The sequence below is a fragment of the Herpailurus yagouaroundi genome, unplaced genomic scaffold (genome assembly GCF_014898765.1).
Source record: "Herpailurus yagouaroundi ecotype Mexico unplaced genomic scaffold, PumYag 205, whole genome shotgun sequence".
NCBI classification, from domain to species: Eukaryota; Metazoa; Chordata; class Mammalia; order Carnivora; family Felidae; genus Herpailurus; species Herpailurus yagouaroundi.
Genome location: NW_024412436.1, coordinates 3,636,103 through 3,661,785, shown reverse-complemented (window position 1 = coordinate 3,661,785; position 25,683 = coordinate 3,636,103). Strand labels below are relative to the sequence as shown.

Here is a 25,683-nt window from a genome sequence, read left to right as displayed (position 1 = left end):
AAGGCTTACAATGAAAAGGTTTCAATACGTAATCCAAAGCTCCCACTGAAGCAAACAAATACATTTAAAATAATCTGACTAAAAAAGAGAAAATAGGTTGTAAAATATTTATTTAATAAAAATAATTTCATAATTTATACAGAGTTGGATAAAATGTACAGATTTTTTTTCACTTCTCTGCAAAACTGCACACAGCACAACTTGCAAACTGGTCTGGGCGTTCTATAAATACGGTCACGTGCCAGGAGATGACCTTGTTATTGTCTTCAAGAAGTCAAGGCTCCAGTTGTGCACCACAAACTTTGAATTCTAGGGAAATATTGCTTTGGTAACATGAGTGATGTGATTGTACCACGGCCCATTTTATTAAAAAACAATAAATAAGGTCCCTTGAACATCACTTCTCTACTTGTTTCTGAGTGAACAATCCCCTACGCAGCAAAACCAAAGATAAGGTATAAAATTAGAGGCTGTACTTTCATAATATCGCTTCCCCTTCCCTTAGTGTTCTTTTCCTTCCCTTGATCAGAAGGGAAGGTGAATGGCAAATGACCTATACTCATCTGCATTTACTTCTGGAATTGCCGCTTACACTAAACAAATATGTCAATTCCGGAATCTTGAAACTAGTATTCACACTGTGTACCTGTGTTATTCTAAATAAATTAACCTAGGTTTTTTTTCAGGATAAGGCAACAAAGTTGGCTTTCAAATGGTTATCATGACTCACATACACCAGCAGCCACTTGGTAGACTAATTACAGAATTAAATGTATACACAACATTTTTTCCAAGTACCCTGGAAATGGAACCACTAGCAATTATTATTTTAAGCAGATATTCCAAGATGATCCGCCCTTTGAAACAAAGGCAGATTTAATGTACAAAATGCAGGAATCAGGTCTATCCTAGTTCCTGTCCCACTGAAATAATCAAAAAGAGTCTCAGTTTTTGAAAAGGCCTTGTAATAATCCAACACACCTAACTCCTAATGACATCTTGATCTTGGATAAGAAGGACAAAGCATATAAAAACTATAAATAGGGATGAAGATACTAAAAAAAAAAAAAAAAAGACTTCTCATTTTATTCTGGAAATAAAAGGGAGTGCAAACACAAAATGAGCTGGTTGGGCTAGTGGTATCTTTAGCTCATAGATGATCTTCTCCTTATAGGATTAATAGTCCTTCATACTCAAGGCTAAAAGATAGGCAAATAGAACTTAAGTTTTCTGATTAGGTGTCTTCATTTCGATTTATCAGCAGGCCCAAAACTTGCCTTATTTTCTAACTAAAAGAGCTTCTCTGGGAAGCATATGAATAACGCAAAAGTGTACTTCTAAAGACAATCTACACAAATACAAAATTGTCAAGATGGAAACTGAGAACATTCATACAATAAGTGTTTTAAAAATAACTAAAAATTAGAAATGACACACATTCCCACTAGGACAGAACACCAAACCAGAGCAAATATTGCCGGTGATAAAAACAACTTTCATCTGTAGAAACACAAATGCACATGAGTAACAAAGAGATACGAGTGAAGTTGAACAGACACAGGTGCTGTTGGAACATAGTATCCTGTGGCCTGCAGAGCCCTGGTCCCGAACCAGGCCTCTGAGACACCAGACTCACTGTCAAGTATAAATGCCATGTGTTGCTTGAGTGCTCTTGAGTACCCGGTTTTCAAAAGCAAGTTCACTTTTGTTATCAGAAGACAGTAATCCTTAAATTAGCTTCCATAAATAATCCGCGAGATAAACTTTGCCTCTGACTCCCCTAAACAGGATTGTTACTCTAGGAGCACAAGGTAGAGTCAATTGGCTGCTCTGAAGCCTTAAAAAGCACGTTCATAAACACGTCTACATACTAAAAAATTAAATATATCCAGGCACAGTTGCTGTGCAGAGTTTGCTAAGCAGTGTATCACAAAGTGGTTACTCGAGAACTTGATTCCGCGTCTTCTTGCTTTCTGCATTTCTTCATAATACTAACTGAACCACTGGCCAGGAAAACCACAGCGATGAGTGCAAAATAACCGGCGTAGATCAGGAACTAAAAGGGGTAGGGAAAAGAAGTAATTTAGAGAATTATCGATTACAAGAGGAGACATTGTATTGGATATAGGTGAACACTTCCTATGATTAAAGGTGTATTCAGTGTCTCTATAAACCTTCAAAAAACACCGTGTGCTCACATGATGTGCCCGGCACGGGCAGCGCAAGGGGCAGCACAGCGTGGTCGTTCTGAAGCCTGACCGCCTCGGCGCAAATCTGGACTCCGTCCCCGGCGAGCCGGGTGACTCTGACCGAAATACTTCATCTCTGAGCCTGGGTTTCATTTACAAAACGGGAAGTCACAACATCCCCCATTTTTTACTGGGTCACTGGGAAGGGATGAAATCATATGTGTTTATCCGCACAATGCTAAAGCTGATAATACGACTGCTTTTATTTTTGTTGCTGTTGTTATAATTGAAACTGCTTTTATTTTTGTTGCTGTTGTTACCATTGCGTCACGGTCTCTTCCCTCAAGCTGATAGGTTAAAGTACGACCACCAGGCCAATTTCTGAAGATAAAGAACTTCTATTCCTCCCCAGAGGAGGGCAGTAGAGAGTCTACTATATTCCGCCGTAGGATGACTTTTTGTAAGAATCTTCTCTAGGCCAGTATTTTAAGGTGACTATACAGTTTATCAACATCTTCATCACCACTTTCTGAAAATAACTCACGACGTACTGAGAAGCTGGCTCGGTTGTGCAGTAAGAGTGTCACTCTGAGCCAGGTTCTTTACAATTTGGATACATTTTCCTATAGGAAACCTGTTAATTAATCATGGCCGAGTTTCGGCACAGCCTGCAAAATTCTGTAATCCCGTATTTTTAAACCCGCCGCTTCTACAGCAGGATGACAAGCACTTGGCTTCTCTCCCACCCTCCATTCCAAATCTGAGCGCCTAACCCTTGAGAAGTCCTCTCAAGCTTTTCAATGCTAGTAGTGACAGGCAAACAGAAAGTAATGCGCTCCCGCTCTACTCCCCCAACTCCCCGCCCACCTTTCTGAGGCACCACCATCCAGGGAGAGATAATTAGGCCTTGAAGCTGGTTTAAAGCCTAGCTTTGCCACATTACTACTGACCACGTGACCTTAAACACTGAACGTTACTTAACATCTCTCAGACTCGTTCTCTCAATGTCCAATCCTGCCTGCAGCTCTGTAAAATTCTATAGAGTGCCTGGCACACAGGAAGCACTTAGTGCACATTACCAACTGTGATTACGATTTCTCTTTTAGATTTTTCAGTACAAAGTTCATTACTGCTAACGTGCTGGGTCTCTGTATCGAAAGAAAACTAGTATCTTAAGCGTGGAGGGAATAATGGAGAAGGAATCATTTCGGCTGGGCTGGGGGTGGGGTAGGCACTTTTTGATTCAGTTGCCCATTCTGCCAAAGTACAGAGCAAGCCCCACCTACTAACTCACAATGCACGAAGGCATACACGACACATGGTTCCAGAATGAATAAGAGTGTCCACGCTGGCTTTGGGCGTTTGTGCAGGTGTTTTCTCAATGGGTCATATGTTAAGAATCTTCCTGCTGTTCATCAGAAGTCATTACCTTGCTATTTGGGCGGGCAGCATTTTTAATCAAGAAGGGAGGAGCCTTCAGAAGGGTGAGTCGAAGCAGGGCATCTCACACACAGGAGCCAGTATTCCATGTACAGAATTAAAAATGGAGGGAAACGGGGGCGCCTGGGTGGCTCAGTCGGTTAAGCGTCTGACTTTGGCTCAGGTCATGATCTCGCAGTTCGTGGGTTCAGGCCCCGCGTCGAGCTCTGTGCTGACAGCTCAGAGCCTGGAGCCTGCTTCGGATTCTGTGTCTCCTCCTCTCTCTGCCCCTTCCCCACTCATGCTCTGTCTCGCTCTGTCTCTCAAAAATGAATAAATGTTAAAAAAAAATTTTTTTTTTTTAAAAATGGAGGGAAATGATGGATGAGGCAGCGGAAAAGCTCGGCCTGGAGGCACCAACATTACTTCTCGCCTCTGTCAGGGTCTCGAGTGACGCTCAAAAACGTTCTAGGTCCTCGCCAAAAAGATGACGGTCCCACCATCCTCCAGGGAGAAAAGAACTCAGGACGGGGGTTGGCCAAAGGAAGAAGGGAACACTCCTACTTTTTATTTTGTATCTGTCTGTACTGTTTGAACTGGCTCGCAGTAGGCATGCTCGACTTGGTCACTCTGATCACCTGCCGTTATGACTGGAACACCTTGCGTGTCGAAACACAACTCTTACCTGGGTGGTAATTTCTAAGCCGAGGCCGCTGGCATCCACCACGATGAGAGTAAGCAGGGTCTGCAGGACCAGCGCAATGAAGGTATTGACACCAAACACTAGGGCGTAGCGCTCCATGCTGAGGTTGGCAGCGATCTGAAAACTTCAACAAAACAAAACAAAACACAAAAGGATGAGTAGACAGGAATTACTCCCCAGGTAGTTATGACTTTTGCTTCAGTTATGAAGAGCAGCCCCTTCTTTCTGCTGCTGGGCAATTCCATTCCCAACCAAGTGAAAGGCACTTTGTTGCCAAACGCTGTAAATCTCGTGCAGGCATCTGAACAGAGCGGGACTACGGGACCAAGGACGTAAATGAACCTCGCCCTCGAGGCTCCCCTCGGGAGGAGAACCTACACTTTTCATGGGTTTGTGAAGAGACCAAGAAGTTTATCCTGTCACAGCTTTTCCTAGCGCTTCCTTGAGGCAGGACACATACGTTGCTATAGTGATGAGTAACATGTAGATGATCCTGAAGACGACGTAGGACGTGTAGCACACCCAGATGTTCTGCACGGTATCCATGATGTAGACCGCGGCGGCGATGAGCAGAGAAAACAGAGACAGCATCATCTCCCCCCAGGTGGACCAGGATATTTTTATGTAGCCGACTACAAACACGGCAACAGCACCTACAAAATGCAGAGAGAAAAGCGCTCTAGTTATTTTGCTCCACAAACGCGATTTCAATCAACTAAAAATTCAGCTCGGGTTATTACATTTTAAAATCTCGTAACTTACAAATAGGGTAGCTCAAGATTATGGAGGGCCTGGAAAGGCAGAGAATTTGGGACTTGACGGAATAAGTAACTTGGAGCCACTGAGAGACCACGAAGAGACCGAATGACAGCAGCTGGCGAGGAGACGGGAGGACGCAGACCCAGGGGTGCCGCCAAGGAACGGGGTGCCGAGGCGGACGCAGAGGCGGAAGTCAAAGAGAGCCGCTGCTTCCGGCCTGACCACGTGACACGGCGGGAGGGATCGTCTCTCCTCCTGCCTGAGCAGCAGTCCAGAGCATGGCAAAAGGGCATCTCCTCTCTTTGGGAAAACGATGACGCTGGTAACCATAGCTAAGATGTGCAGAGTGCCTTCTAAGTGCCAGACACAGTCTGAAGTGTTTACAGAAAGCACGGAATGCCGTCTAAAAACCTAGGGGCGCCTGCGTGGCGCAGTCGGTTAAGCGTCCAACTTCAGCCAGGTCACGATCTCGCGGTCCGTGAGTTCGAGCCCCGCGTCAGGCTCTGGGCTGATGGCTCAGAGCCTGGAGCCTGTTTCCGATTCTGTGTCTCCCTCTCTCTCTGCCCCTCCCCCGTTCATGCTCTGTCTCTCTCTGTCCCAAAAATAAATAAACGTTGAAAAAAAAAATTAAAAATAAAAATAAAAATAAAAATAAAAATAAAATAAATAAATAAAAACCTTATGAGGGGGCGCACCTGGGCGGCTCAGTCGGTTAAGCGTCCAGACTCTTGATTTCAGGTCATGATCTCACGGTTCGTGAGTTCAAGCCCCGCACTGGGCTCTGCGCTGACAGCGCGGAGCCTGCTTGGGATTCTCTCTTGCCTTTTTTTTTTTTTTTTTTTACGGTTATTTATTTTTGAGAGACGAGAGAGAGACACACACGGCACGAGAGGGGGAGAGGCAGAGAGAGAGGGAGAAGCAGAATCCGAAGCAGGCTCCAGGCCCTGAACTGTCAGCACAGAGCCCCACGTGGGGCTCCAACTCACGAGCTGCGAGATCGTGGCCTGAGCCAAAGTCGGATGATGCTCGGCCGACTGAGCCACCCGGGTGCCCCTCTCTCTCGCCTTCTGTCTCTCAAAGTAAATAAATAAACATTAAAAAAAAAAAAAAAAAGAACCGTATGAGATAGGCCAACAAATTAGAATGGGACGACAGAATATAATGGTCAAGGACGCAGTCTCTGAGTTCAAACCTTAACCCGACTACGTACCATCTGTACTGTCTCGGGCGAGTTATTAACCTATCAGTCTGGGTTTCCTGAACCGTAAGATGGGGATACTAACTGTAACTGTCTCAGGAATTTTGTGAGGACTGAGTTAATATACCTAAAGTCCTTAGGACAGCATTTGGTACATATTACCACTCAACGTGTGCTAGTTATTGTCACAGACTTGTATCATGCCACTCCCAAGCGTCACATCAAGTGACGGAATCACCCAAAACACCGGAGATGGCGCAAACCCGCATAGGAGGACAATTCTGCAAACCAGTACGCTGGGTTTCCCAACAGGGTATAAAGACTCCAGTTTGTGAATCGCGGCCACCCGCAACTGGAGCACTGCTGAATTTCTCCCTAAATCAGAAAGCCAGAGCTCAAAACAAATAAACCAGGCCTTGGGGGTCACCTCCAGTTCCCGAGGGGAGAGAAAAATCAGATCGTGGTGGACTTAACCTCCGGGGCAATGTGCCGCCCCACACTGCTTACCCAGGAGGGTGGACACGGCCTCCACGCCGCCGTTGTAGATGGCAGCATCGCGAGAGGGCATCACCGTCTCCCACAGGCCCTGTGCGTAGTTCACGACCTGGAAGTAGCCGCAGGTGGACAGGGCCCACCACACAGACCAGCAGAGCAGAGGCCGGGAAGAGTAGCACATCAGGAAGTCATCCCACAGGACCTTCAGCACGAGGAGCCGCTCCGGCGTGGGTTCCTTCACAGCAAACAGAGAGAAAGGTGCAAATACTGTGAAGGCGACTACAGAAAGCAACTGTATAGACCCGGTTTTCTATTTGTCTTTTTCCTTGTGAAAGGCAACCGCTTATTTATTTTTACGCATCTAAAATGTCTTTTTCGGGGCGCCTGGGTGGCGCAGTCGGTTAAGCGTCCGACTTCAGCCAGGTCACGATCTCGCGGTCCATGAGTTCGAGCCCCGCGTCAGGCTCTGGGCTGATGGCTCAGAGCCTGGAGCCTGTTTCCGATTCTGTGTCTCCCTCTCTCTCTGCCCCTCCCCCATTCATGCTCTGTCTCTCTCTGTCCCCCCCCAAAAAAAAAAAAAAAGTTGAAAAAAAAATAAATGTCTTTTTCATGTTTATTTACTTTGGAGAGAGAGAGAGAGACAGAGCGTGAGCAGGGGAGGGGCAGAGAGAGAGGGAGAGACAGAATCCGAAGCAGGCTCCAGGCTCTGAGCTGTCAGCACAGAGCCCAATGTGGGGCTCGAACCCATGAACTGTGAGATCATGACCTGAGTCGAAGTTGGACGCTCAACCGACTGAGCCACCCAGGTGCCCCTATTTTTATGCATATAAATGGTGTATATACAGGCCTACCTCATTTTGTGGTGCTACACTTCACTACACTTTGCAAATTTGTGTGTTTAACAAATGGAAGGTTTGTGGCAACCCTGTGTGGAGCCAGCCTGTCAGAACCAGGTTTCTTCTAGTATCTGTCCCTTCATGTCTCTGCGTCACATTTTGGGAATTCTCACGAGATTTCAAACTTTCTCATTACTATTGCATTGTTTTTAAAGAATTTTTTAACGTTTATTTACCTTTGAGAGAGACAGAGAGAGCATGAACAGGGGAGGGTCAGAGAAAGACGGAGACACAGAGTCTGAAACAGGCTCCAGGCTCTGAGCTGTCAGCACAGAGCCCGACGCGGGGCTCGAACTCACAACCCGCAAGGTCACGACCTGAGCCGAAGTCTGACGCTCAACCGATTGAGCCACCCAGGCACCCCTCATTACTATTACATTTTTTATGGTGACCTGTGAAGTTACTACTGTTGTTGTTCTGGGGAGCCATGAAGCGTACCCACAGAAGACGGCCAACTTAATCAGTGCAAGTTGTGTGCGTTCTGACTGCTCCACCGACTGGCTAGTCTCCCTCCACTTCCCCCTTTCCTGAGACACAACGATATTGAGATGAGGCCAAGGAATAAGCCTACAGTGGCCACAAAGGGTTCAAGTGAAAGGAAAAGGCGTACGTCTGTCACTTTAAATCAAAAGCTAGAAATGGTTAAGCTCGGTGAGGAAGGCTAGCCGAGAGCCTGGACGGGCAGAAAGCTAGGCCTCTTGTGCCCAACAGTAGCCAGTTTGTGAATGCAAGGGAAAAGTTCTTGAAGGAGATCAAAAGTGCTACTACAGGAAACACGCAATTGATAAGAAAGTGAAATGGCCTCATCACTGACATGGACAAAGTTTCAGTGGCCTGGATAGAAGCTCAAACAGCCACAGTGTTGCCCCGAAGCCAAAGCCCAACACGGAGCAAGGCCCTCGCGAGCTCTTCAATTCTGTGAAGGTTCAGGCAGCTGAAGAGGCCGCAGAAGAAAAGCGTGAAGCCAGCACAGGCTGGCTCACGTGGGTCAAGGAAAGAAGCCGTCTCCACCATGTACAATGCAAGGTGGGGCGGCAGGTGCTGGCGGACAAGTTGCAGCCGGCAAAAAGATCGCAATGTGCTGAAAGCCCAGAAGGTGGTTAGCAGTTTTTAGCAAAGTATTTTTACACTAAAGTACATGCATTGTTTGTTTGTTTTCAGACATACTGCCATTGCACATTTACAGTATAATGTAAACACAACTTGTAGGTGCACTGGGAAATCCAAACATTCATTTGACTGGCTTTATTCCAATGTTTGCTTTATTGCGGTGGTCTGGGACAGGAAATGCAAAATCTCTGAGATGTGTGTGTGTGTGCACGTTTGTGTATATATATAGTACGACTTTTTCTTTTAGTGCTCTATAAACAGTAGCATAGCTGCATGTAATCAACCCAGCAACGATGTACTGTTTACCAAGTGAAGGTAGAAAGATGGTCAAAGACTGCATGTTTCAGCCAAAGCGAGATGCCACCCCACATCTCCCCACACGGTGGCAAGCGACGTTCAGAATAAGCAACCGTTAGTAACCTTATTAAATCACCGGTCAGTTAGGGTTTGTCAGTGAGAACTTCCTATCCTTAAAACTGACCGATTCACTGTAGAGCAATGGTTGAGACAGAAACCTTAGGAAAAACCAGACCCAAATATTAGCAGCAGTTCTCCACTTAGAGGGTAGTAAGGTGATTAGTGATTTTAATTTTCTTTCCTATGCTTTTTATATTTTATATCACCCAATGCTTGTACAACGGGAAATACTACCACTATAAGGAAGTAATAAAGCCACCGCGTTTGTAATGGGGCGAACCGAGGCATTACCGAGCTATGTGCCATCCCCACACCATGCCACAAAGACAATGTGAAATCCCAGACACCCCAGGAGAAGTCTCTAACTCCTATCTAAGGTCTAATTTATCCAAGTATGCCCTACTTCCTGAGCGACAGGAACTTACACTTTTGTGGCTAACATGGAAAGGCAAGAGGAGAGAACCCAAATGGAGCAAAGGGGAGCTCATCGTGAAGCAGCACATAAGCGCCAGGATGTGTGACAGGAGCCACGTGCCAGATCTGTAAATACATTAGTGGCAGCCGCACAATTCAACCTGCTCTTGTTGGCTGGAGGCCGCATGTCTTGAGGGGCACGAGAACTTGTAGGTGTAAACAGCACCTTCCAGTAGGTAGAGTTAGGTGTTTGCCAGACCAAGTTAAATACCACTGTTTTCTCAGCCCCGTTGTGCAGAGGGAGACTCATCTGTAGCCAAAAACAATGGCTGGGGTGGAAATTTTCAAGCGCATTTGCTTCTTTTATTAAGTGCTTTTGAAGGACACAGTCCCGATACTAACTCTTGCTACAAACGGCAAACATATTTTCCTGATGACAAGAGGACTATCCTTGTTTCCTCTGCTGGTGATGTTCCAGTATCCGAAACATAGTAAAAACGTACGGAGTGAGCCTTAACTGATGGGAATAACATACATCTGGTTTCAAGAAACAAAACAAAGTAAAATCTGTATCAAGGAAGAACTGGTGTTTGAGATAGACTTTGGGAGACAGGTAAGATGTGAATAGAGAAATAATGAAGAACATTCTAGGCAAAGGAAGCAACAAAAGCACGGGAGAAGATGCCGTTGTAGTGTATTTGCAATTTAGCAACAGTAAAGTTCTCTCCACACATCAAAAGCTTCTAGGACACTCTCTCTCCTGCTCTGGCCTGTTGTGCACTTATTTTGCTCCAAGAATAGTCATTCTTGCCTTGGCCTGGTAGGCTCACAGAGCCTTAGTTCCTAAACCTGAAGTTAGGGCGTTAACAACCTGCTAAGAGTTGGCTTAGAGGCCTGTCTTTGGCTATTCTTTTTCAGGGGGAGACGACACCTGAAGTTCAAGGGCATTAAGCTGTAACAGGGAGGGGGTGCAGCCATGTACACACTCCCTCCCTTCCATCCCAACTCAGACATACCCATTGGCAGGGGTCTCACTGGAGACATCCAGAGGGAACGGTTTGTGACCACAAGGGAAAAAAGGAGGGTGGAAAGGCAGACTATGTCCTTCACACAAGTCTCTACACAACAATTGTGGCTTTGTGCTCAGGGCCAGCCTGGGGGAGACCAGCAGCCCAACACAAACCTCCCACCAGTCACTAGCACCATTATGGTTCCATTTCTTGGGATTCCGAAAGAAAGCTATTTTGCATGAAAAGACATCGGAAAGCAAGTATTACATAACACTGAGTAAAAAAACAAAAACAAAAACACCATCAAGTTACAAAACTACATGTAGATTATAATTTCATTTACTATAAAATGTATACCTATGAATACATACACATGTGTATATGGAAAGAGATGTTTAGGAAGAAGGTCACTAAACTATTAAGAGTGGTAATCTTTGGGAGCAGCAGTTCAGAGGATTCTGAATTCTTTTTATGTAGTTTTCTGTTTTGTTTCATTAAGAAAATGAAGTAGGAGTCTTTTTTATAAAATCAGTAAAAACTTTTTCCCTATTCAGATGATATATCTATTAGCTGTATATTGTGTGTGTGTATATGTGTGTGTGTGTGTGTGTGTGTATATATATATACACACACACACACACATATATATATACACATACATATATAGCGACTCCTGAAATTAAGTAAATAAAGGCCATTTCTCCCTGAAATGCTAGGAAAATCTCAATGGAATGAGAACCAAGCAATATTCCATAGTTGGGCCTACTCACACCATCCCTAGGCTCAGCTCACTCGTTTATCAAAATGGGCACGTGGTTTCAGATTTCACTCAAAAAAGGGGTTCTGACGCTGTCTTAAAAACAAAATAACAAAACTTGGAGTTATTTCTCTACCAAGGAATAGGGGTCTCTATTATAGAGGATTTTGAAGTCAACTAGATCTGGGTTTATTTTACTGAGAGAGAGAGAGAGAGAGAGCGCACACGTGAGAAAGAGAGAGCGAGCAAGCACGCAGGGGCAGAGAGAGAGGAAGAGAGAGAATCCCAACCAGGCTCAGCTCAGCGCAGAGCCCGACGCGGGACTCGAACCCACAAACCGCGAGTTCATTACCTGAGCCAAAATTGGCGCTTAACCGACTGAGCCATCCAGGCGCCCTGATCTGGGTTTATTCTGACTGTGCTGTTTTCTAGGTGCCTTTGGGTGAGTTAGCTGACATATGCTTCAGTTCCCTCAACTGTAACATGGGGACAGTGATACCTACAACACAGTCTTAGTAAGAATTAAACGAGCTCATGAACCTAAGATTCTTAGCACTGTCCCACAGTGTTAAGTGGGAGTACAGTCCCACTGTACTTAGCACAGCACCCAGGTTAAAATGAATGAGAGCTGAGACGATAATGATGAAGTGCGACAGAAACACACCTGCCTGCCTGCAGATGGAACCAATTTCTAAGCCTTAGGCTTTTTGCTACAAAACGGAAATGAATGTTTACTTCAACAGGCTATTGGAAGAACTAAATGAGGACTGCGCAGTATGCAGCAAGTGCTCAATACATGCTCCTTTCCTCTGTACTCTATCATGACTCACTTATGCAACCAACAAATATTGATGGGTGCCTATACTGCGCGTTTGGCAATGTTCTAGATCCTGGGAATACAGCAGAAAAGTCCCTGTCCTCCTTAAACTGACATTTTGGTAAGGAGGACAGACGATAAACACACAGACAAGACAGCTGACAGTAAGAATGATACCATGAAGAGAATAAACAGGGTAATGGACTGGCAAGTAGTGATTAAAGCTGACTTCTGAGTTGATACCTGAGTTGACATAAAGGAACCAGCCATGAAGATGAGAATGAAGGGCAGTCCTGCCTGAGAACTTCCGGATCCAAGTTCTAAAGTGGGAATAAGTGCTGTGTTTCAGGTCAGTGCCATGCGGCGCATAGGGGTGAAATAAGGTCAGAGAGGTTAGCAAAGGGTCAGATTGTATGAGGTCTCATAGTCCGTAATGAGAATTTTCGAATTTATTCTACATACAATTGGAAAATATATGGGGGGGAGGGGAGATAGGTAGGGTTTAATGCCTAAACTGTGAAGATTTAAGTCAAGGGCTGATGACTGCAATTAAACCACTCCTATGATATTATGTGTTCCTTACCTATCAGAAGAAAGTGCCTTCAGATCAATCAGTTCATAAAACTCAGTATTCTAGAGCTAAGGAAAGTTTAGTGATCATCTGGTTTAACATTCTACATTTAAGAGTAGCCTCGGGGGGGCCCCTGGGTGGCTCAGTCGGTTAAGCGTCTGACTTCAGCTCAGGTCATGATCTCAGGGTTTGTTATTTTGAGCCCCGCATCAGCACAGAGTCTGCTTCAGATCCTCTATCTCCCCCCACCTCTCTCTCTCTCAAAAAAAAGAGTGGCCTCGGTTAAAGAATTAGTGGTATGGAATCACTACCAGATTCTAGTGACATCTTTCATAAGGTTAAGACCAGGGGTAACCTGGTCATTCCCTCATTTACATTGTGGCATTTAATACTTGAAATAACCCGGTGAGGGAGACAGACAAATGAGGAAATTAAGTCTCAAAGAAACGTGCCCAAGATTACCCTGCTGGTGAGTACGAGAGCCCAGGTTTCAACTTCCCTTCCTTCAAAATCCACTGTAGTGTGCTGCTGGAAATTATCTTACTTGCATACAAAGTAGAAACACTAATTTTGCTATAGTCAGTGTTCCGTAAAGCTCAAACACACACATACACCAAGAATGCGAATGCTTACTAACAGCAAAGGGCATCTGTCTACCAATAAAAGTATAGGTATGTTAACAGGTGTCATTTATTAGGTATTCATTACGTGTCATGCGCTGTGCTAAAGAAGTGGCTTAATTTACATCATTTCTAGAGAATGAGCAATTTAAAATAAAGCAAATCCAACTACAAGCCAAGCACAGAAGGAATCCCGTTTCCTATTTAGGAAAGAAAATCACCAGCTCTGCTGTAATGTCAACACGCTGGGCCCCACGGCAACAGGCTCATTCTGAAAAGGACTCACAAACACCTTAAGGTAACTTGCGGACAAGGGCTATCGCTCTGACTCCTACTTCATCTTCCCTTTCCAGAAGATCAAGATCAAACCACCCACCCGTCTACCTACCCCTTTTTTTTAACTGTATTTACTACAGTTATGGTTTATGGTTCAGTTATGGGCTTTGTCAACTTCAAATGGCACTATGATCCCCGACAGCCATGTTCTGACTCTCCTTCAGGCTCGTGAAAGAGAAACAGCATCGTCTGGGCCCCGAACAGCTGTCCAGCAGTCACGACTGCCTGTTACGGGGTCAGCAGCGGAACCAAGGATATCATGGAACTGACCTGAGTCTAACTTTTACCACACTGTAGCCAACACGATGGTTCTCACCATGCTGTCACCCCAGGGAAAGACTTCATGGAGTGAAGTACAGATCAAGGGGGTCTCCTATATGCTCTTTAGTTATGTTTCGAAGGATATCAGCGCAGTTCTGCATAAGTCACTAATCTGTGTTCCCAATCCTTATCTCTAAAATGAGAGGATTGATGAGATCTAAAGTCCCTTGTCACTGTAAGATGCTCTGATGGTCCTGCGACCTGTGGGTAGAATCACTTCTAACTCTAGAATTTCATAATTCTTCAGCATGTCAAGTACTGACATCTTGCGTATCTATAAACAACAAACATCAAGTTGGTCTAGGACAGAGTTTTTTGTAAGTGGTAGGTTACAGCTCATTAACAGGTAATAAAGTCAATCCAGTGGGCAGTGATCTGCATGATAAAAAAAATAAACTGAATGGAATGCACCAGAATCAAGTGTTGTAAAACTCTGCTTCAGTGATATCTAAAATATATACACACCTATGAATGGTACTGGTTCCTAAGTAAAATGTGTTTCTTTCTTACTATGTTTCTTATTCTTCCTTACTATGTTCAAAATGGTTTACAACTTACTGGTCTATAAAAATCTTTAGAACTATGACCAATGTTAATATTTAAGATATATATGTATACAGGTATTATATGTATGTATATGGATACTAATTTCCACTAAAGCCATTTCACATCTTTCAAACAATTAACAAAGGATCCTTATTCTTTTTTTTCCTACTACATGAGATCTACAGCTTTCTACTTTTTTGTACTCCAGATGATTCTAACTCTTTCCCTCCTCCATCAGCCCTGGGTTGACTTGCCAACATGAAGGAACTGGCAATTCATTCCTACTTAATCCCTGGTCTTTTGACTGATGCTGCTCACAGGTGCCCCAGTAACCCAAGTTTCACAACGAGTGTCACCTAAACTCAAGCTCTTTGGGATGAATAACCTACGTTTCAACCGGTAACCACAAGTGAATGGTGGGGGTAGGCAGAAGAGAGGTAATTAGATGCCACATTGAAACAATGTGAGTTAACTCCAGGGGAGGAGCCGAAGACTTTCCTCCTGTAGGCTCTCTCCTCTCCTTCAGCCTATAAGGCCCCCGGAGCATGGTTTTAGGACTGACAGAGCCCACCTGCAAAGTGAGAATTTTAACAGGCTTGTTTCTAAACATGTCCCATGAAAACTGAGACCAATTCGGTATGGTTGGAATGAACCTTGCCCCTCACAGCTTACAACCTGTTGGAAAGATAAGAAGCTATAAAGAAGGGTGAGTGATTGGGGGAAGCAATTAACCTTCCCGGCTAGCCAGAGCAGATGGACGGATTATTCAGATGCCATACCTCTCTAAGAGACAATTTCATAGCCACACTTTTAATTAATAGGTATTCCGTCACCCATCTTTGATTTTCCTCTTGTGATTATCTTCTCTGTGGTACTCATTACTACCCCGTTCTGGTGAAATGTCATTTGAAAATGAATTATCAGGGGGCGACTGGGTGGCTTAGTCGGTTAAGGATCCGACTTCGGCTCGGGTCATGATCTCGTGGTTTTTGAGTTCAAGCCCCACATCAGGCTCAGTGCTGCTTGGGATTCTGTCTCCCTCTCTCTCTGCCCCACCCCACCTCCCCACCAAAATAAATAACGTAAAAAAAATAAATAAATAATTTAAAAAAAAGAAAATGAATATCAGACATTGCTTCCAGCACACAAGAGAAAGAAAACTTTCTAACCTTAAATACTTTAGGCATCAATTCAGAAACTGGAAGATGTTCATCATTTATTGGAATCATTTCAACTATTTATTCAGTAAAAATTTCAGAGGGCTTTCTTTGTATAGCCAGTAAAGATGAGGAAGAGACAACTCCTGCTGTGGCTTGTTTTTTTGTTTTTGTTTAATTAAAAAAAAATTTTTTTTTTAATCCTTTTATTTATTTTTGAGAGAGAGAGACAGTGTGTGAGTAGGGGAGGAGCAGAGAGAAAGGGAGACACAGAATCCAAAGCAGGCTCCAGGCTCTGAGCTGTCAGCACAGAGCCCGATGCAGGGCCCAAACCCACAAACTGTATGATCATGACCTGAGCCAAAGTTAGATACTCAACCGACTGAGCCACCCAGGAGCCCCATTTTTTTTTTAATTTTTTAAAAAATGTTTATTTATACTTAAGAGACACAGAGAGAGAGAGAGAGAAATGGATAGAATCCGAAGCAGGCTTTAGGCTCTGAGCTGTCAACACAGAGTCCAATGTGGGGCTCAAACTCACGAAGGGTGAGATCATGACCTGAGCCGAAGTAAGATGCTTAACCGACTGAGCCCCACCCCCCCTCCCCCAGGTGCACCTGCTATGGCTTCTTAAGACCTCTCTGACACAAGCAGTATGATGTGGTGCTGGTCTGACTTTGGAGGTTATTCACCTCAGGACAGAATGTATTGGCCATCCCTAATATAAATCAGCCCTGTCTTTAATCAATGAATGAATGAACCAGTGAACCAACCCAGGATAAAAAACTGAGTCAAGATGAATACAAGGGCTAGCAAGAGGGGTTTTCCTGTCTGTTTTGTCATCGTTGCTCTAACAGCCAGAGCAGCCGCCGCAAGGCGTGTAAGGCCACACTTACCGGCTCCTCCGTGTTTAGAGGCATTTTTGACTCCGGGTCCTCCCACCCTGGAAGGTGGTTTGCAGCCGTGGTGTTGGTTACAAAGCCGCCATTCTGTGCCTTGATGCCATTCGTTCTCTGGCAAGTGGAAGGAATGTGGTGAAAGAACAGGCTCTTCTGTGGCATGGGCAGAAACCAGGCCACGGCAAAAGCCACCGAGACACAGGTAAGAGAGATGACATTCAGGCTGAACAGGGACCAGCCTGCCACAGAGACGAGGATCTGCCCGAGGACGGAGCCCACCGTAAAGCCCACCAAGGTGGCACTCCGACAGTAACTCGTGACCTTCTGGTACATGGTCAGGTCTACCACACTGTAGATGTAAGAGTAATAGGCGATTTCAGTGGCTGTGGCGATGCCATAGAAGAACTCCAAGAACTGAATGGCCAGCAGTCCCTGGGCGTAGAGCAGCATGAACCACGTGACAATAAGGCTGAGTCCCTGCAGCAGGATGACGGGTTTGTACCGGAGGTAGTCTGTGGCGAGGAACACAGGAAACAGCAGCACCAGGTACGAGTAAGTCCATACTGGGTAAATTTCATTGAAGACCTGATAAAAAGAGAAAATTAAAAACCTATTAGCGAGATCAACGGACCGGGGATATTCGTAACAATTTATTCTCATAAAACAACCTACCAGCACCTCTGATAAATCCTTACTGACCGAAGAAGTCTCAACAGCAATTCTGATAATTGGAATATACTTCCCCGTTTCCGCCCCATCATCTTTTTTTCTTTTTTTAAAGTTTATTTATTTTGAGAGAGAGAGAGTGCACGCACGTGCGTGTGCATGAGTGTGAGGAGGGGAGGCGTGGAGAGAGAGAATCCCAAGCAGGCTCCACGAGGTCAGTGCAGAGCCTGAGGCAGGGCTCAAACTCATAGACCGGGAGATTGTGACCTGAGCCAACACCAAGGGTCGGATGCTTAACGCTTAATGGAGTGAGCCACCCAGGCACCCAACCCATGATCTTTTTCCGAAAATCCTCCCCATTCATCAAGGCCTAGTTCAAAGCCTTCCTCATCCTGGAAGACTTTGCTGGAGCAGATAATATCTGTACTGTAACATTCAGAGCTCTCCATACTGCTTTGAACGTGTTGTCTCCCCAATTACCACAGAGCGCTGGTTCCTAACCGTGGTTGCACATCTCCCGTGGAGCTTTAAAAAATCTGGATGCCCAGCCAAAGGCAAGTCTTTACGACCTCCCAGGAGATTTTATCTGAGCCACAGCTGAGCACCACTGCCTTAAAAGGGTGGACTCTTCAAGGGTTGACCTGCCATGGCCTTCCAGTTAGCCTGCTGTGTGGATAAGTGGCTCAAAAACTGTGTTGGAAATGGATAAATGTTTGGGAATGATCATCAATTCTTACTTCTACCCACAGAATAGGGAGCCTTGATCCCACTGTTTGATTAGGTTTCTCTGATTTTCAGTTTAATTTCTTTGGGGGAACAGGTCAAAAGGATAAGTCTGTCCTACAGTCTTGACAGAATAATTATCTGTGGATGACAGGCTTACAGGCAGCTTTGATGTCCTTCTTTTTGCTTGCCTGAAATATGAAAAAAAAAAATAGAAGTTTTTGTTTTCTTTTTAATGTATTTTTAAAGTTGGGATAAAGTAGAGGTATCTTTACAATAAGCGTTCTACCAGAAAGACCCCGCTGGGATTTCACTCCCATCGTTTGCTGTGTGATTACAGGCAAGGCTTTTTTTTTTTTTTTTAGTTCCCTTTAGCCTTAGTCTCCATTATCAGTAAAAGAAGGGTAAGCCCTGGGGCGCCTGGGTGGCTCTCTACTCAGGTCACGATCTCATTGTTCCTGGGTTTGAGCCCAGCATCGGGCTCTGTGCTGACAGCTAAGAGCCTGGAGACTGCTTGGGATTCTGTGTTTCCCCCTCTCTCGCTCTGTCTCCCTCTGTCTCTCAAAAATAAACATTAAAAAAAAATTTTTTAAGAAGGGTAAGCCCTGCAACCACAGGGCTGTCTGCTGCAAGGACTAAGTGAGAGAATACATGTAAGTCATTCATTCCACTTTATTTACAGGTCTCAAGCCTTGAGGACTGAAGCTGAAGCAGACCCTTTGGGACAACATAACTACGTAAATCAACTGAACTGTCATCCCCACCCTTGCAACATCAATCACCGTAGGAGACTTTCCCCTCTCTTATGCCTACCCCAGGGTCTAGCGAGGTCCTAGTGTGGATACAGGGAAGCCAGTTTCTCAAATGACCATTTCAAAGTCTGAATCGGTGGCCCCAATTTTTAAGTGCTTTCTGAAAGGCAGGCTTTGCTCAACCAACTGAGCCACCCCGGTGCCCCTCATCCTTTCAAATATCAACCTAAAGTGCTTATATGTGTGGGTGGAATCCACTCCTAACTCGAAACCACGGTTAAGATGATAAAGATGAGGAAAAGTAACATTGCCAAACCTGTAAGGCCGTGTAGTAACGAAATTAAAGGCAAGTGGGGTGAGGTGTGACGGTGGGGGAAGGGATGGGTTCTTGTTTACTCATTCTAAATACAAGACCGATTTCATCTCCAGTGAAAGAGATCAGCCCAAGATGAATGAACGTCCCTCTCACAGTGTTATCAGCATTATAATAGCAACGTCCGCTGACGTGCACACACTACGATACCAGCCTTACCTACATGGCTTCGTTGAATCCAAACAGCCAGCCTAAGTGGTAAATGCTTTTATTAGCTCTATTTTACAACTGAGGAAACTGGGCCTTACAGGAAGGTTAAGTAAATTATCCAAAGTTAGCACAGCTAGTAAGTAATTGGTAGAGGGAGGATCAGAACCTCGCTATTCTCAATCTACCATACTGAAAAGCCTCATTTCTTCAACTGGAAACCTGTTACCGATCATGGGCTACGTTCCAGGGTTACTTCTATGGCCTGCGCCTTTTTCAACCAGTATGGAGGTGCTTTTATAGGGCATTCACAAAGACCTAATGACCACACAATCACCAGAGCTTAGTCACTGGGTCTCCCAAAGATCCTTTCTCTTTCAATGTTGCCACCGACAAACTGTGACACCGGAAAATGTTTCTTCGATGGGTACTTTTAATCTTGAAGGGAAACTTCCTCCGTGCAAAAATGTACAAATTACAGACTCTTATTGTCCATACCCTAGACAATACCTTCTTATCTCGGGTGAAATCTGCCATGTGAGCAAAGGGAACTGATTTTTATCGTCAGGTGCCTGCCCCCAGTCTTTGGATCAGAGTTTGCTTGCGTTTTCTTTCTGAGATACAGAAAGTTAAGAGAGAACAGATGTTCATCTTAAGCTCTAATTCGATTTAGACTTTATTTTAGAATCAAGTTCCAAGTAAACAAGTAGCTAATAAGCTCTTCTTTACACAACACTTCAAGCTGTATGGATATAAAATAAAAAATAAAAAATAAAATAAAATAAAACTTCTGTTCTGAACCTAATTAGGATATATATTCATATGTCATTGTAAGAGAGCTAGGAAATATGGACCTTGAAGGAGAAGAAAGGTAGAGGCTAACAGAAAGAGATCAGCAGGTAGGTATGGGAAGCTTATTCCAAGCAGAGATCACAACTTTGAGCACAGGCTAGTAGATGAGAGACTGGATATACTGGATTTTGGACTAGAAGATTAATGTGGACAAAGCTTGGGCACATGGGAGAAGGCAAGAAGAAAGATGTAGCAGAGGCTAAGGCTGTCAAGGAGGTAAGAGCCAAATTCTGTAAGACTCTGAATACCAGACAGAATAGGTAGAATGTTAAAAAAAAAAAAAAAAATCAAAGAAAGGTGGTGAATGTCGAATCATATGCTAAAAAAGATGAAAGAATAAAAAAGTGCTGGTGACATGGAACTCTATTTTATTAAAAGACTGGCTTTCAACTATTAGAACAGAGTCCATTTTTAACCTGTTTAAAACTTATAAAGTGGTACCTAAAACGGGTTAACATTTTTCCTGAAATCTAAGAAGAAAATCCTTCAAGCATGCAAAGATAGAGGAAATTCTGTCCCTCTTCTCCTTCCTTTGCTTTTGGACTTGGTTAACCATAGCTCCATTTAAGATGATCTACGTTGGCCCTTCTGAAGTCTTTTTTTTTTTTTAATTTTTTTTTTTCAAGGTTTTATTTATTTTTGGGACAGAGAGAGACAGAGCATGAACGGGGGAGGGGCAGAGAGAGAGGGAGACACAGAATCGGAAACAGGCTCCAGGCTCCGAGCCATCAGCCCAGAGCCCGACGCGGGGCTCGAACTCCCGGACCGCAAGATCGTGACCTGGCTGAAGTCGGACGCTTAACCGACTGCGCCACCCAGGCGCCCCAAGTCTTCTAGGGGTAAAGACAAACTTCAGAACATCACTGACCATGACCTGACCTTCACTGTGCCTAAAAGTCATGTAACATTTTTCATTTAACTGCCCACTGGTGAAAGCAAGCATTAAGTCAGGAAGGAGAACAAGTTGTCTATTTATTTCAGTTCTTAGACATTCCAAAAACCCAGGGTTCTGGAGAGGGTGACCGGAGCCATACTGTGCACCAACAACAGAATCAGCCCAGGTCCAAGGTACTCACGAACAAATGACACTCCTTTCTAGACCACCAGATTTCTCTTCAAACTCTGCCCTCCTCCTCCTCCTCCAATTTGCAGGCACAGGAATGTGCTAGGTGTTTGTTACATAATCAGCAAACATTTACGGGCCCTAGCACCCCTGTCCGGCCCCAATGCCAGTGAACATATTCTCTCACCCCAGAAGGCTCTGAGTAGACAGGGCACATGATGACACATGACATAACTCTCGGCCCAGGGCATATGACAAAACAGATCAGCTTTCAAATATCAACACAGAGAGCATGTTTCTTCTCCCCATGTGGCCCTCAGTCGGGCAAGGTGAACAGACTGTGCAGATCACATGGCAGTTCACATGAAATTTTCATTATTCGCAGCTCAGGAAGTATCATTTCTGCTTCAGAGTCAGTAGTAGTTCTGGGTCTCCAGAATCATTCTCTCTCATTTACTGCAGTCATTTTCTCCTTGTAAAATTCTGTTCACAATGTTAAAATGTTAACGATGTTAAAATTCAAATAGGGGGGGCGCCTGGGTGGCGCAGTCGGTTAAGCGTCCGACTTCGGCCAGGTCACGATCTCGCGGTCCGTGAGTTCGAGCCCCGCGTCAGGCTCTGGGCTGATGGCTCGGAGCCTGGAGCCTGCTTCCCATTCTGTGTCTCCCTCTCTCTCTCTGCCCCTCCCCCGTTCATGCTCTGTCTCTCTCTGTCCCAAAAATAAATAAAAAACGTTGAAAAAAAAAATTAAAAAAAAAATTCAAATAGGGAATGAATAGCTGTCACAGTCCTTCGTGGAGTGGTCCAAAAGACTGAGAAACAGAAGAGGTGAAGTTGGGTAAAAGTCAGTGATACTTGCTGAAGGTAAGACAGTATGAGAAATTCAAATGAAACCCTCAATCCAGGATCCAACACCGACTTTCAATTCCCTGCTAAGCGTCCTTGAAAACGGAAAGGCAAAGCCAACAACAAACTGGACTGTGAATAATTATATCCTGCTCTGGCCTGTTATGCAGGGACGGTGAGTTGCTACTCAAAAGAGGTGATTACTAACCACAGGAAGAAGAGTAAACTTTAAATGGAAGAAGTATTTCACAGCAACTAGGGCAGGGAGGGGAAGGAAGGAAAAGTAGGCATAGGAAAAATAATAAATAGTTACTAATAAATGCTCACTCATCTTTCACCCTTTGTAGTGTTCTAGAAAAGAATACCAGGCTTCAGCTTTCAGGCTTGTGGTTGAAAAGCAAAACTAACAGCTGTGAACCGACAATTCACCATGCAAGACAAACTGTAATTAAATGCCAATTATGTGATACCATCTCAGTATCTGCTTTTATCCCAGGAGGTAGGATTTGGGGGCTGGGGGGCAGCATGTCCCTGGACAACGTCTCACCTAAATAAAAATCAAAACAAATTAAGGGGACGGATAGTTGTTTGTCGTTCTGCCCTTATTCGAGCACATCCAAAAAGCCTCAGCTAATTAAAAGTCAAAACAAATTAAGGTGATGGATTTTTGTTTGCTGTCCTGCCCTTATTTGAGCACATCCATCCAGTCAAAGGTAAACAAAGTAAGGTATGGGAAGGAGGAGGGTGCGGCTGGGAGAGGGAAGATCCATTCCGAAAGCAGGGGTGACTCCGCACCTGGTTCTCTGCTTTCTTCTTTTTTAAAAACAAAGTTTGAGAGCGCGCGCGCCACGTGAGCAGGGGAGGGGCAGAGACGGAGAATCCCTAGCAGGCCCCCGCCGTCAGGGCAGAGCCCCCGCACGGGGCTGATCCCGCAAACACGAGATCGTGATCGCAGCCGGAATCAAGAGTCTGAGGCTTCCCGACGGAGCCACCCAGGCACCCCATGGTTCCCTACTTTCATCATTTACTAAACCTTTGTCCAAAGTACAACTGGCGGTTTCCACTCTTTTATCCGAGTACCCCGCAGCGCCCCCTCCCGCCTCCAGTAGGAACTGCGGGACCAATCTGAGCGGAGAGGAGCTGAACCACAGAGCAGCGTGAGGAGCACGCCGCCGGCAGCACACGTGTGCTGGGGCTCCCCACGCCGACACGAGCCATGCCCCACAAACCCAACCGACGCCAGAAAAACGGCATGGAGTAGCGCAGCGCCGGCCCCGAGCCTCCTGCCAGCTGCGGAAGGGCAAGAAACCCCTGCCCAGAAAGCCTCCGGGGAGCGAGAGCCGTTCCACTCGCTCTTTTCCTGAGCCGCCTCCCGAGCGCCGGCGGTCGGCCGCGCCGGCCCCCAGCCCGCCGCCGCGCCTACCTCCCTCTCCGTCAGGTTCTTGTCCGGCCCCAGCAGGTAAGGGGTCAAGAAGGGCTCGGACGGCCTGAGGCTGGCGAAGAAGCCGTAGGCGCACAGCAGCGCGGTGGGCAAGAACCAGCACTCGCGGGGCACGCGGGCCGTACGCAGGAGCGCGGTGGCCGCCGCCGCCCGTCGGGACACCGGGCCGGGCACATCCATTCGCGGTGCGGAGGGCGGGGACGCGGCCCGGCCCCTAGCTGTTCCCTTTCCGACGCCCGCCGCGGCGATGCTCGAGCGCTGCCCCGGCGCGGGCACCTGGACCCGCCAGCGGCGCCCCTCGCCCTTCGCGGCGGAGCCAGGTCGCGCTCGCCGAACCGCGGCCTCCGCGGGCAGCACTCCAGTCCTCCGCGGCTGCGGACGCCTCACATGTTGGCACCGGAGCCCCAAAGCGAGACCCGCCCCCGGGTCCGCCCCCCGCCGCCACCGCCCCCGGGCCCGGAGCCAATCGCCGCGGATGCCTGGAATTGGACTCTTCTCCCATTGGTGGTCGGCCCAGCAGAGGAGAATCGGCGCGGGCTGAGCGCGAGTCCGCTGACGTCCCCCGACCTACCCTGCTAGTGCGGAAAGTCATGGAGGACTGCGACTGGGAAAGCGTGCTTCTGGAGCCGGTGCGCGGCAGTCAGGCCGAGAGTAATCGGAGCACGCTCGCGGGCGGCCTGGGGTTCCTCCCCGTGGGCCTAATCCCCACGGAACGGAACGCGCTCCTCCACACACTCAGACTGTGGACTGGTTCTTAGTCACAGTCCCTCTGGACGCGCGTTTATTCAGACTCTCCTCACCGGAGACTCGGCCAAGATTGAACCTTGGGGCGGGGTGGGAGGGAATGCCAAACCTTTCCGCCTGCAGCTTTCGTGTTTTAAATTGCATTCGTCTGCCACAGACCCCAGAAGCCCGGGGTCTAAGCACTCGGGGCGTTTACCAAGACACCGAACGGAAGAAAGCGGGTAGAACATTTAGACGAGGAACGAGCAAGACGCTTAATAGAAGGACCGTAATGGAGTCCTGATGAAAGGGCTTTAGCTTTATCTCGGTCCTCTTTGGAAGCAGGGTACAAAGAAAGCAAACGGATCCGTAGCGATAGCCTGTGTTTTAAAAGGAAAGTGGGAAATCCTGAGTCACTAAAGCAATCAAGAAATATCGATCTCTTTATTAAAAACAAAGAGTCTTGGCATAATTTTCAAGGACAAAGCATGACAAGAATACCCGGTGCTTTCTCTCATCTCTCTCTCAGCCTCTTTCTGCTTGACTCAGCCTGATTCTCTCCCGATAACTTCCACCGCAGACGGAGCTGCACCATTTAAAGCATTCTTTTCCTGCGTGGTATTTGCAAAGTAGCAGATCCTGCCAGAAGCTCACAGAGTGCATTGTTGAACTCTCTATTTTGCTTTAATACATGTTACTACACACGGAGCTCAATTTCCTCCTGTGACAGCAAAGAACACTTTTTGCAACGAGATACATCAGCCACAAAAATCAGTGGGGGATGGGATGACCTAACAGGAAAGGGAAATTTTTGTTTTTAAGGCTGCACAAGTGAATACACCAAAATATGTGAGTTGGTTAATCTGAAGAAATGCAGTTGGTGGTATTTACATCTGTCGGTGAGCCTCAAAGTGTGATCCAGAAAGCCCTGGGAGTCCTTGGAACCTGTCAGAGTTCCAGAAGGTCAAACTTACTTTCATAATAATACTAAGACTTTATTTCCTTTTCCACTCTAGAGGCTACCTGATATGCGATGAATCATCACTCCAAAAGCTAAGAGCATGTGTGTTTGTACCGTTTTGTGTTTATTAAACTTTCCAGATTTAATTTCTGATCTGGAAACTAGCAATAGGAATAAGCCACAAAAACAAAAAGTCTTTAGTTTAGGGTCCTCGATAACAGGAATCTTGAGACCAAAAAGTGAGAACATCTGATTCTCTATAACACGATTATCGAGTCCCCTAGACTCCAGCCATAGTATTTACCTCTCATCATGACTCCAGAGAGAACACCTCTGTCCTCTTGGCAATTGCTTTGTACATTCAGTGCTGTAGCAGAAGAAAAGGAAAGAGAAAGAAAAGCAGTAAAGGCCTCAGAGAAGTCTACCTGTTCAGAACAGCTTTCTGTCCCTTCCAAGGCTTAGACACCTGAACTGTGTTAATCTGTAAATCACTGTTTCTGAA

At 45.8% G+C, this 25,683-nt stretch overlaps 1 protein-coding gene and 1 long non-coding RNA gene across 3 annotated transcripts in view; one reads left to right on the top strand and one right to left on the bottom strand.

Annotated features, from left to right (window-relative positions):
• The window catches only part of LOC121015052 (uncharacterized), a 42,889-nt gene extending 22,455 nt beyond the window's left edge, over window positions 1-20,434 (top strand). Inside the window, exon 3 of the long non-coding RNA XR_005783582.1 lies at window positions 18,706-20,434. This is a non-coding gene — a long non-coding RNA (uncharacterized LOC121015052). The remainder of the gene's footprint in view (window positions 1-18,705) is intronic.
• On the bottom strand, window positions 94-23,852 carry SLC19A2 (solute carrier family 19 member 2). Of its 2 annotated transcripts, none has more exons than XM_040451731.1 (6): window positions 23,480-23,852; window positions 16,632-17,219; window positions 6,776-6,998; window positions 4,772-4,964; window positions 4,294-4,435; window positions 94-2,056 (listed from the first exon to the last, which is right to left on the bottom strand). In XM_040451731.1, exons 1-6 carry the CDS (start codon window positions 23,675-23,677, stop codon window positions 1,928-1,930), a joined length of 1,473 nt encoding a protein of 490 aa, XP_040307665.1. In that variant the 5' UTR covers window positions 23,678-23,852; the 3' UTR covers window positions 94-1,927. The 2 variants fall into 2 exon arrangements, with proteins under 2 accessions (XP_040307665.1, XP_040307668.1); XM_040451734.1 differs by lacking the exon at window positions 23,480-23,852 and adding an exon at window positions 21,398-21,725.
• Window positions 23,853-25,683: the final 1,831 nt, after the last annotated feature.

Bases quoted from the DNA above. Each gene is read 5' to 3' on its own strand.
- SLC19A2 (XM_040451731.1), bottom strand. From the start codon at position 23,677: ATGGATGTGCCCGGCCCGGTGTCCCGACGGGCGGCGGCGGCCACCGCG. The intron at 17,220-23,479 runs GTAGGCGCGGCG...TCTTTTTATCAG, and splicing joins AGAACCTGACGGAGAGGGAG to GTCTTCAATGAAATTTACCC. The intron at 4,436-4,771 runs GTATGTGTCCTG...GTTTTGTTGAAG, and splicing joins TTACTCATCACTATAGCAAC to TTTTCAGATCGCTGCCAACC.